This window comes from Lolium rigidum, chromosome 1 (assembly GCF_022539505.1).
Source record: "Lolium rigidum isolate FL_2022 chromosome 1, APGP_CSIRO_Lrig_0.1, whole genome shotgun sequence".
NCBI lineage: Eukaryota > Viridiplantae > Streptophyta > Magnoliopsida > Poales > Poaceae > Lolium > Lolium rigidum.
The window spans coordinates 185,940,726-185,953,164 of NC_061508.1; the positions used below are offsets into that span (position 1 = coordinate 185,940,726).

General features: G+C 45.4%; 1 protein-coding gene and 1 non-coding gene across 2 annotated transcripts; both read left to right on the top strand.

Moving 5' to 3' along the window:
- Positions 1-2,740: 2,740 nt before the first annotated feature.
- LOC124686100 lies at positions 2,741-6,392 on the top strand. Its single transcript, XM_047220105.1, has 5 exons — positions 2,741-3,035; positions 3,851-3,965; positions 4,058-4,738; positions 5,343-5,517; positions 5,875-6,392. Exons 1-5 carry the CDS (start codon positions 2,953-2,955, stop codon positions 5,898-5,900), a joined length of 1,080 nt encoding a protein of 359 aa, XP_047076061.1. The 5' UTR covers positions 2,741-2,952; the 3' UTR covers positions 5,901-6,392.
- Positions 6,393-7,274: 882 nt separating this feature from the next.
- Positions 7,275-7,356, top strand: TRNAS-GCU. The gene has a single exon. It is a non-coding gene; the product is annotated as a tRNA-Ser (tRNA).
- The last annotated feature ends 5,083 nt before the right edge of the window (positions 7,357-12,439 follow it).

Below are 12,439 nucleotides of genomic sequence, written 5' to 3' on the forward strand. Positions count from 1 at the left end.
GCGGGGAGGTGGACGTGAATCTTCATCAACAACCGAGCCGTGTGACCAGACTCTGAAGTGCTTGCCCGTTCGTGAGCGCCGAACCGATCGTGATCAAGATCTTCTGACTTTTGCAAGCGGCAAGTGAGCGTCTACCGCAGCAACAAGAGCCTCATCTTGTAGGCTTTGGAATCTCTTCAAGGGTGAGACTCGATACCTAGATTGCTGAATATCTAGATTGCATCTTGGCTTGGATTGCGTGTTCGCGGTAGGAAAATTTTTATTTTCTGATCAAGATCTTCTACGCGCTTTGCAAGCGGCAAGTGAACGTCTACCGCAGCAACAAGAGCCTCATCTTGTAGGCTTTGGAATCTCTTCAAGGGTGAGACTCGATACCCCCTCGTTGCTACCGTCTTCTAGATTGCATCTTGGCTTGGATTGCGTGTTCGCGGTAGGAAAATTTTTGTTTTCTATGCAACGTTATCCTACAACAACATCGTTCAAATCCATAGAAATAAAAAGGAAGGAAAAGTTGTATTACCTCTAGAGACATGAAAAAAAGGTTTTCGCATATAGATTTGTATATTGTATGGTAACATATCTCTTGACGATGTTAGGATTTCTGGATTTTGTGGACGCATGGAAAATAATATCGGTTTGCAGCTCAATTTTTTTGCTAGAGGGCTGTTTGACTTATGTCTTTAAATTTATATGTGGTGGGTTGAAAACGTTTCGTCCTGCCCGCTCCCGCGAGCGGCAGGGCGGAACCCTAATCTCCGCCTCGTCCCCACCCCTCCCTCCGCCTCCTCCCTCCCTCGCCGCCGCCGGAGGGCGTCTCCGGGCAAAGCCCCGGGCGCCGGCGGCGGCGGGGCCCCTCTCCCCTCGGGCGGCGGTGGCGGCGCGGGCCGGCGCGGTCGGCGGGGCGGCGTCTCCGCGCCGGAGGCGTCGGCGCCCGCCGGGTGCGAGGTCTGCGTGGATCCGGCGGGATGGCGGCGCGGCTGGCTCTCGGCCGGCGCGTCCCGGCGCCGGCGCGGCCGTGGCCGGGGGTGGCGGCGGCGGGCCTAGATCTGGACCGGCGGGCCTAGGTCTGGGCCGGGCGTGGTCTGGCTCGGGCTAGGGTGTCCCGAAGGGCCCGTCCAGGGGCAGCTGGGTGTTGCCCTGTGCCCCCGACGGCAGAGGAGGATGCGGGTCGAGGCCGTCGGCCGGGGTTTTGGCCGGCTGGCAGTGCTCATGCTTCCTCTGTTTTTCGATCTTGGTAGGGACCAAGATGCCATTTCTGGTTTGCTCCGGCCGGAGAATGGCGGGGTTTGGTGGTTGGGAGGGGGTGCTCCAATGGTGCGGTGGCGGTCGCCGTCACCGCCTTCCCGTTTCCTCCGGCCACCCTTGACCACCGGGGGACGGTGTGTCTCGGTTTTGTGCACTGCGAGTCCGGTGTGGCACCACTGGACGCCTTGTCCTACAGGGACGCTTGCGAGCTCGATGGGATGTTTGCGAAAGCAATGCAAGGCGTTTGCCATTGCCGGCGACGACGACGTCCTTGGACGCCGTTAACCTTCTTGGAGGCGTGGCCATGACACTCATCTTGTCGCCGGTTGCCGCCCCCGGGTTTTGTCTCGCTACCCTAGTTACTAGCGATCCTCCGAGCTCCTCCTCGAAGCCCCTTTCGTTGAGGCCATGCGTCATGCGTACCCGGCTTCATATAGACGGTGTGTCTCCCCTTTGCCCGGCCATTCCCGAGCCTAGGGTGGCCGTCCGTGGGTGCGTCGTGGCGAGGAGGCACCCCGGTGTTCCTCGGCGAGCTGGTGGTTTGTCGTGATGGCATGCGCCGAGACTTAGGAGTTCTCTTGGGGTGGGTGCCGAAGCTCCCGCGAAAGCACCGCACGACCGGTCCGTGCCGACAACGATGACGCTCGCGAGCGCCATTTTCCTTCCTGGAGGCGCCGTCGCGAAGTTTCCCCTTTAAGCTCCGGAGGTTCGCCGGCTTCACTAGCGTAGTTAGCCGGCTCTCGGGGTGTTGGTGGTCCTCCGTTCGAAATGCTCGCTCGGTGTGCTAGCCCCGCATGGTTTTAGATCCGCGGAGTGGCGTCTCGGGAGCCGCCGGTGTTTTGTCGAAGTCTTGGGCGTTCTCGGCGAACCCGTAGTTTAGGGCCTAGCCCCGGTCCGCCTGTTCCTTTGTTGTAGGCTTTAGCTCTTCACCACCTGGGCTTGTATCTCTAGCTGGTGTCCCCAGTTTTTTCTTTTTTCTTCTTTTTCTTTGCTGCGTGCTACCTTGTATTCCTGGCCGGTTGATGGCTTTGTTAATTCAAAGCTGGGCTCGTCGAGCCTTCTGTTTAAAAAAAAATACACAGTTGAGTTTGTTGACATGGTGAATGATGCGAAGTGTTCTTTTTTTCTTGAGTCAAACTACTGAACATTCACCATTGGTTCATCAAAATATTCATAATTTCTGAAAACTCTTGACCGGCGTAGAAAAAGAACGTGATAATACGACTGCATCAATCGAGATTTAAAAATACGTGCATAAATAAATAATACCAATTATATAAAAATAGCATGGCACTAGAAAAAAGGCGCAGCTGGTAGGGAAAAAGAAGGAAACAGAGAGAGATCCGAGCGCACCAGAAGGAAGAAGCAAACCGAAACAACACCACGAAGGAGAAGCCGAGCTGGGAGGAGTAGTTCACTTCCCTCTCCCTCTCTCCCACGCCTCCCCTTCCTCCTCCCGCTTCCTCTCCTGGAAGCAACGCGGGCGGCACCCCCAAGGAGACGCGGGCGGAATCGGCAAGCGCTGCCTTTCCGCGGGTTGCGCAGTCCTTTTCTTGATCCGTCCGCGAGATCTCCCCGGGTAGCGTGCGAGATTCCACGCGGCCGGAGCTGTGGAGAAGGCCCGAGAACACCGCAGCTGTTCTTGGCGTCCAGAGCTGCCCGCTCCTTGATTTGAAAAGATTTGCGGGTTGTGGTGGCCGCCCCGCCATGGCCGCGCCGGGAGGGCTCGAGCAGTGGCAGAAGGATGGGTTCTTCCAGGCCGCCGAGGAGGTCCAGGAGTCGGCAGACCTGTGAGTGCCTTCTTGCCTGCTTTCCTTTCTCGGGGATCGGAAAGATTGGATTTTGATGCGTGCTTACCTACCTCAGGCTGATTTACTTTCTGCCATGAATTTGTTCGTCAGGATCGTTTTCAGAGGTCGAAATTTTGGATTCTCTCAAATTCTCGTGTGTGTGTGATTTTCTAGTTTACCAAGATGTGATCTCCTTGCGTGTTCGCTGGTGGATTTAGATTACTCTGCTCTGTGTTTACCTACGGAATTAGGGGTTGGTGGCTGGAACGGAAATCTGATTTCGTTGTGTGGTTGTTATCAAATTTCGTTGGATTTTACGCTTACGTGTGTGGTTTGATTGTGAACTGCTGTTAGTATTGTACAAGTCCTATCTGTTCTGTAAGTGGTTCTAGCTTAGTACACAGCGTTGATTGGTGGTGTTCTAGCTTGTACTTATAGCTTTCTTGATGAATCTGGGTCTTTTGGGGACATCTCTGTCAAACAGCTTGACAATCTCACATCTAGATGACAAATGTTCTATGTTCAGTATGAACAGGTTATCTTAGTTAATGATATTTCCATGTGCTTAGGGTCTAATGTATTTTTTTGTTGCTTTCACACGGTGGGTTCCTTGATGTAGCTTTCTTGTATTATCTGTTTGTTTGCTTGTCTTCTTTTCCTTAATTTGCTGGGGTTGACAATTCGTGTGTCATTTGGCCACGTAGCCTAAATTGGATTTTCACAAGGCACAACCGTCTTCTTTAGCTTTGTTTTAGACATTTCTCTCATTTTTATCATGTGATGAAGTTCTTGACTTCTCTGAATTACTCTTTCAGGATGGAATCTACTTATAGAACATGGGTGCACGAGCGTAGCAGTGGAGCCAATTCTGAGGAGTTAAACGATTTGCAAAGGGAACTCCAGACAGTTTTAGGGACTGCAAAATGGCAGGTGGGGTTTTCCCTACAATCTAGTTGAGTTTATTCATATATTCATGTGGCAGAATAACTTACATGTAGTCTTGTTCATGATTGCCTGTGCAGTTGGAGCAGTTCGAAAGAGCTGTAAGGTTGAGCAATGATAAGTATTCGTTGGAAGCGGGTACAGTGTCCAGGCGGCGGCAGTTCATTGTAGCGATAGGGGACCAAATTTCTCGAGTAGAGAAAGCGACCAATGATTCTAAAATTGAAAATGGTAGTCGAGGACTCAACTGGGTAAAGTTAGATGAGGATGAGCAAAATGATCTTGTAGCTTTCCTTTCAGCGCCTGCACAGTTATCCAGAGAAACAAGGAAAAGAGAAGGTAGTTACCATAGTCCACCCAGACAAAAGAATGTGCTAGTTGGTGCAAACAATCATATGGACATGGCTGGGATCAGTAAGGACCGGCGTACATCACCAATGGAAATATCAAATGTTGAGAATGAAGTTCGCGGTCTAGCTGAGCAGTTAAATGTCCACAGAACAAATTTGAGTTCCAGTGATGAGCATTGGAAGATAAATATTGGTGATGACAAGGATGATGAAAGAAAATTATCCCCGAAGAGGGTCGAGGTGTCAAGTAAAACCACTACTTTATCTGGTATCCTGAAAGGCACAGAATATTTAACAAGAATGAGATGGTTGAGGAATAGCTTGTGGAAATCTAAGAGTGATGAGCATCTTCCGTTAAGATATGATGTGCCAAACCAGCTTGACTTCAGGGGTGTAACCTTATTAGCGCAGGTATAATTACTAAGACTGCTGCGTCACAATGTTGAATACTATACAAGTATGAGTAGGGATTTCTGCTCCCGAGCTCCAATGATCACTCTGTTTTCTAAAATTCGAAAATCACGTTTACAAGTTCTAAAAATTGTAAAAGAAAATCGGGATGTATTAAACAATGTATCCTACAAATGTGCAAAAGCTTAATTTGAAATACTTTGTATTATGAGCTACAAAAAAGAAAAAACATGGGTCTGAGTATAGTGAACAGTGCAGATTTTGAAAAGTATAAAATTTATCAGATTTTGTCATTTTTGTGTAGCCCAGAATTCAAAGAAATTTGCATTACAATTTTACATGCTTGTGGGATACCTTATTGACTAAATCCAGAAATTTTTCAATTTTGTAACTTGTAAATATGATTTTAGATTTTCTGGAGCTCGAGAACCAAAGAGAATTTTCAATACAATTATGAAATATGTTAGTGATGTCTTTTTGATTTATGAGATACACTGCTTGAATTAATGAACTATAAATGAAACATTTAAGCCTTACAGTTAAACTTATTTGAGAAACTGCTGTCATGTTACTTTTGCTAATGCGCAGTAATTCTGCTGTGCAGCGATTTAGTGGGCTAACAGAAAGAAGCAGGAGTTGTTTTAACATGTGGAAGGAAAATTCTAGAAATTCTGGAAGAACAGGTGGACTTCATATACAAGGCCAGCAACATAGCACTCAGTTTGGTGGCCGTTCCATCCGAATTACCCTCTTACTGGTGTTGAGTATCTTTCTGATTGGTTAGTGGGAAACTTGTCTCTTTTCTTGCTGTCTCTGATAATGTACCATGCATAGATGTTCTCAGTTCTTACATGCCTGACATAGACTTCTTTTTATTCCCGTAAATTGCTTATAACATCTACTGCTTCTACATCCATACCTGGCACCACCATTGTAACTTATGTTAAAGGACTGCAGAAACAAAGTATAGAAGCTTTGGTACGATGCTTTAGGTTTCAATGGCTATATCTTTGTAATACGTATCAATATTGATGGATGCATATACTATAGTTGGTAACTCTTGCCAAAAACCAGACATGAATGTGAATCGCCGTTCAGTTTCTACCCATTCTAACAACTAATTTTGTGCTTTGCAGTACCATTTCTCATCTGCTCTGCATGACAAGGCTCAGATTGGTGCGTGTGCTGGTGAAGCTGCATCGGAACATTTAAAAGCAATCATGCGGCCGGAAAAGAGTTTTTAACTGTTCCAGATTGTGCTGGTGTTATTCACGTGCTCAGGCAAGCCGAGCAGGTGGACTACACGCGGTGTGCACCATATGGGAGACAAAAAGAGAAGCACGACCGCAGTGTTGTACATGTATGGCCCTTATCTCAAATTTGCTGTCACCGGCACATAAAATCACACTGAGATGAATCCAAGCTACGGCTAATGTGGAGTCTACTGTGATGGATGTGATTTCTGCGAATTGGAGGCGGGTGCTGTTTCTCCCCACCAGTCACCGTCAGTACTACTTTACACCACCAAGGCAACTGTAAAAAGATGTAGAGCTGTTGAAAAGAAAAGAAAAAGGAACAGAAAAATGTGCTGATTGATCACTAGCATTTGTAACAACTACTTGTTTCAGTGAAATAAACTTGCTTATTTATTCTACTGCATTATTCAAACTTTAGTAGCATGTATTTCTCTTCATAGGTTCTGTAACAACTAGTGAGTTACCTCCGTTGTTGTTACAAGCTTGAACCTTTTTCCTTGCATGTCTCGGTTCTTTTCGTATGTCAGCCATGCTTGGGGGTTGATCGGAAGGAACGGCATCAGTCGTAAGAATCGAATGAACTAACTTTCGGGCTTACCACTCTTTGCAATTTGCATGGTTAATTTTCTAGTGTGGTAGCGCATTACCTTAAGATAACATTGCTCCACGGCGACGAAGGATTCATCGAGGAGAGGGGTTTGACATGTTTTATTTGAAAAACTTGATTCATCGAGGAGAGGGGTTTGACATGTCTTATTTTAAAAACTTGATTCATAGAAGAAAGCAATCTGCACAGTTGACTCTTTTTCTTCATCGGTTTCAAATGGTCAGGTCGTCTTCGGTCTTCCCCATATGTTCGTTTCTTATTTTGCCTGCACCTTAACAAGCCTCACTAAATTAGGCAGTTGGCACACGTTCTGTCGGTGCTGATTTTTCCAACACCAGCAAGGCAGCAACGATGTCCGTTTGCTAGCACAAATTCCGTCGGTGCTAATTCTGCAGACTGCTTGCTGTCCTTCGCCAGGTACTGCTGTCTGCTGGTGCCTGGTGGATGGTTGGTACTCCTCCGCTCTGTAGAACCTCTTCCCTTCTCTTGCTCCAGGATGTGCGTCGTAGCATATTGACTCCTGACGCCGTTGCCCTGTAGGGAAAGAGTTCGGAATGAGCGCGAGTGTCAAGGAGAGAGCTGAAGTGATTTGAATTTTGTAATCAGTTGCCCAGCACGTACACTTCACATATATTCGGAATCTGTACCTTGTAGAATCAGAAAAAACAAAAAAGTCGCTTTGGCCGAGTGGTTAAGGCGTGTGCCTGCTAAGTACATGGGGTTTCCCCGCGAGAGTTCGAATCTCTCAGGCGACGTATTTTTTCATCTTTTTCATCTCCAACGGATTTTTTCATCAATCCTGGTGAACGGGAGGCGTTCCTTTTCGTTTTTCCACGGCTTCCCCTGCAAAGCTTTTCCTTGTGCTGTCTTGTCTTCTCCAAATGATTTTTTTGTATTTTTATTAGAACATGAGTGCAGATCTGTTTTTTTACACCCATTAATTATGAATCTTTTTGTGCGTATGTTAGCCATTGAGAATGAATTCGTGATTAAGGGGTCGAGTGTCCATCTTGTTAGCCTCTATTTTAGAAATACTGACATTATTGAGTTGACTTCATAACGACGTGAGATGAGATATATTGAGTTTTTTTTGGGGGGAAGAGAGATATATTGAGTTGACATCATAATGATTTGAGATGAGATTTGTTGCGATGAAGACCATGGATGCATCCATGCATCCCCTCCAAAATTTTGGTTCATGCTTACGCCATATTTTAAGTAAAAGAAATGGTTGTATCTAAGGGCGAAGCGAGCATAGAACAACATTGGGGCCATCTCCATTGCATTGGGGTCATTTCATACTAAGAACAACATTTATCATTCCGCAAAAAAAGGGAACAACATTTATCACTAATTTTGTAAGGATTTTCATTAAACCATTGTAATATAAGTGATTGGAGGTTCGATCTCTCACCTTCTCACACACTACCTATGGGAGGAATGAGCTTTAAGGAAATAGAAACACAGGTGCTTTCCGAGAGCCTGCGCTAATGGTTCAACGGACAACAAGAAAACTTCCTTTTCTTTATCTTCTCATGGTTCACCCGAGACTCTCGAAATAGAACCCTCGACTTGATTAACAAGTTAGGAAGTAGGAAATGTGATTTTATCAACATCATCCCCCTCTCATTCCTAACCGGCAAAAGGTTTGCTAACCTCCACGGCTCCACCTATGGGTTAGTGACCATGTGCGTCTTAGATAGATAAAATGAGAACTTTGCTGAAATCACAATGGCAAGATTACAATATGTTTTTTTTTCAAAGGGCGAAGCCACTAAACCACTATTTAGAGAGATCAGAAGAGAGATTGGAAAAACGCAGAAGCACTGGATTAGGAAACCCCCAGCCTTTATACATTATCTCTCTGAGGCTTGAGGTAGTGTGGCTGGGGATCGCTTGCCAACCGTTAGTTAGGACCAGTGAAAACCCACGCTTGGTGAAGGCGAAGTTCAGTTTGGAGATCTAACAATTCCTTATGTCGTGTATCCTCGATTGATGCAGCCTCAGATGCTTCAATTGTAGATTTGAGTATTGAGCGAAAGGTTACACCACCTATAGGTGTATTACATGCCAATCCTACTCCACTAGTACCAATAGGCAGTATAGGGAAAAAATCACAGCACCTAGGAATCAACAACACAAAAGCTTTATTAGAAATTACCTAGCAAGAAAACGTATGCGTGTGGGCGCAATGGATTTTGCTCCCGTGCGCTCATCCCTTGCTTGTTCTTTCAGGAGTATGATGAAATTGAGATCTGACTTACTTTAGTCTGTATCGTCGATCTACTTCTGACAAGCAAAAGGCATAAATTGAGATCAAGAGTATGCCCGATCCTACTACAAACGAGCCTACCCCACTAATTATACCTAGCTCCACCCCTGGTTATTACTCCTTATCTTACTTTAATCCAGGGGTTCTTACCCCACTAATTTCATCTAGCGGTGGATCGACGATACAGACAAAAGGCATACTCCTGATCTTACTTTAGTCCGTATCCCCAATCCTACTATGGTGCTGCAAATTCACAAGATGATCCTAAGTATTCGTTGTTGTTCATTGGATTCATCCAGAGTGATTTCGTTAGGATTGAAGAATTGCTGCAATTCTTCCTGAATAGACTTGATTCTTCCCGTCGAGAGTTTTTTTGAAAGTCTTACCTAAACTCTTCCGACTGAATATGAGAAAGCCTATAAAACAACGAGCTACTATCATTTCTTCATTATAGATTGAGATCTTCTTCGGACTTGATGCACAAATAGATGGAATAGCAGCAAATAGCATATTGATATCCTTCATATCCGTTGAACTCAATCTCATCGTAGGGTAACTCCATATTTTTCAGCTCTGCTCCCGAAAAGAGAAAGGAGACTGAGATAGGGGTTGTCCTTGGTTTTTCCAAGGGAAGCCTGATTGAGCATGTAACGTGAACATGAACGGAAGTTGCGTAGGACACCCACACTCGATGAAATGGATCGATAAGAACAAACCGAACCTACCCCACTAATTATACCTAGCTCCACCCCTAGTTGTACCGATGATGAAGTCGAAGCATGAATAATTAGGCCGGGCATATTCGGTACGTCACACTAAGAATAATGAGTGCGAGTACACAATAACCTTGTAGATGGCACGAGTAAGAGGTACTACGATGAGACACCATGCACCGAGGTTCAGCCCCCCGAAGGGTACCAATTTTACATCATGCCTTACCACATTTTCTTATATTCTTGTAAAACCACAAAGGATTAAAATGGTGTATGTTGTGGCTAAAATCCGGGGCGGAGCTAGAGATTAACCGGTGCACAAGAGTATCCTCTGATTACTAAAAAAATGGATTGAGCTATAGTTGTTAGGATCATTTAGGTCTTGTTTGATACTAGAATTTTTGAGGGATTATTGGTAATGAGATATACATTTTTTTGACAACTATGTGCCTTGTAATTGATATCCTGCGAGTAGATCGTCGGCTCTCCTAGTAAAGAAACCCCCGGTAAGGTAGCATGCATTGACCGATAACCTATTTAATTCATAGAATTTTAGAACACATGATAGGAAAAAAATCATACGGAGTACATGATATCAGTTTGTAGCAAATTTTATTTAATTACGTCACACGAAAATAAAACATTTCTTACGGAGCAGATTGACTGGATGTTAAATTTCTTACGTATAAAATATACTAGAGACAGTTTCCGAGAAAAGGGAGAGTCGATGTTTTGGTTCATGGGAGCATATGCTCCCTTTATTTTAAATGCATTTTAGATATATTTGAAATATCAAAAAATTGAAATTAAAAATTCTCATGTACATCTTCACGTGTTACGCGTCAAAATAGTTGTTTCATGAAAATTCAACTTGTCTTGTGGGTGTGTGTAAAAAAGATAAAATTCCGTGCTAGAAATAAGGCATGTAACAAGACAAATTTTCTCTTTTTTACATAGATCATAAAAAATATCGATTTTTCGCAAAACTTGACGAACATACATATATTATGGAGATGTACATGTAGACTTTTTTATCAATTTCTTTTTACATTTAAAAATACGTTTGTGTGGTAGAGGGAGCATATGCACCCAGGAAGTGTACATCTGAACACCCAAAATTTCCTGCAAGAATATTCTATGATATTTTATCCATTGGTTGCATGGTATATAAGCTTCTCGTTGGACAAAGTTCAGGCTTAACATAGTCAAAAAAACACGTGTAATTATACAGCCAATGTAGCCAAATAGGCAGGAGTCACCTCCCACCCCGTATCTACTCTCCCTATCAGCTCATTTGAAAGTGGTTTGGCTTGATCGCTAGGAGCCTAGGAGCACAATCAATATACATAGATAGTACTACTTTGGATCATTGTTTCGTATTTTCAGTGGTTCCATGGAGAAGTGGATCAGTTTCACTTTTAGGGCATCTCCAACGGGGCGTCTAAATCGGTGTCCGCGTGTGTCCGTTTGCGTCAGGCGGCAGACGCGAAAAAGATCATATTTGTCCGCTCGTTCATTTGCACGTGGGGTGCCTCCAGCGGCCCGACGCATTTTCCGCGTCGGCATGAATTATGATGTTTGAAAACAACAAAATAAAGAGTTTCAACGAAGACATAGTTATTACATCCAAATTTTAAAAAGTCTACATGAAAATAAGATGATATTCCTCTAGGCATGGTATTCATGGCCAGCCAATGCCTACTGATGCTCAATCAGATCCGTCTGCAGCTGTTTGCACACGGTCTCGTTGGTGACTTCTACATTCATATTCAGATAGTCCTCCCAAGATAAAGCCACAGGGAGTGGCGCAACCAGCTCGCCTTGAAATTCCCAGTGGTTCTCATTGCGGCCATCAGGACGCTCATTCTCAACGATCATGTTGTGCATGATCACGCAGCATGTCATCACCTCATGCATAGTCTTCAGCGACCATGTTCTTGTCGGGTGACGGACAATTGCCCACCGAGGTTGGAGCACACCAAATCCGCGCTCCACATCTTTCCTGCAAGCCTCTTGCATCTTAGCAAACCTCCTCGTTTTCTCGGAGTTTGGATTACGGACAGTCTTCACCAGTGTGGCCCAGCCAGGGTAGATGCCATCAGCAAGATAATATGGCTTGTCATATGCATTTCCATTGATCTCGTAGCTCACCCGGGGAGCTTTGCCTTGCATAAGCCTGTTGAAAACCGGTGATCGGTGCAACACATTGATGTCATTGTTGGAACCGGCCATGCCAAAGAATGAATGCCAAATCCATAAATCTCGAGATATGACAGCTTCAAGAATGACAGTCCGTCCCTTCGCAAGCCCGTTGTACTGACCCTGCCATCCAAATGGACAGTTCTTCCAATCATTCCTAGGAACCCTCTAGACTCGTTGATAGACAACAGCCGCCTTGTATCCTCAACAGTTGGCTCCCTACAGTAATGCTGCCCGAACACGGCAATCACGGCTCGGCAAAACCTGTACATGGCCTCAAGGAAGGTGCTCTCACCCATTCGAAGATACTCATCGGATATAGCAGCCATTCCATATGATAGCATGCGAATAGCCGCGGAGCATTTTTGGTAGGAGGTGAAGCCTAGCGCACCTGTTGCATCGGGCCTGCATTGAAAGTAGTGGTCGTATTGTCTGACGCCCCGGAGAATGACCATGAACAGCTCCCTTGACATCCTGTACCGGCGCCAAAACAATTTTTCCTTGAACACCGGATCGGTGAGGTGGAAGTAGTCCTTGTGGAGCCGGAGCTGCTCTTCCACTCTGTTGCCCGGCAGTTTTTTGAGCGTCCCTTGACAGAGTCCCGATGCACCGGCCCCTGGTTTGAATTGAACTCGTGGATCATGGAGGCCGCAG

Excerpts from the sequence above, each read along its gene's own strand:
- LOC124686100 (XM_047220105.1), top strand. The coding sequence starts at position 2,953 with ATGGCCGCGCCGGGAGGGCTCGAGCAGTGGCAGAAGGATGGGTTCTTC. Across the intron at positions 3,966-4,057 it reads TAGGGACTGCAAAATGGCAG|TTGGAGCAGTTCGAAAGAGC; the intron begins GTGGGGTTTTCC and ends TTGCCTGTGCAG. Across the intron at positions 4,739-5,342 it reads GTGTAACCTTATTAGCGCAG|CGATTTAGTGGGCTAACAGA; the intron begins GTATAATTACTA and ends TCTGCTGTGCAG.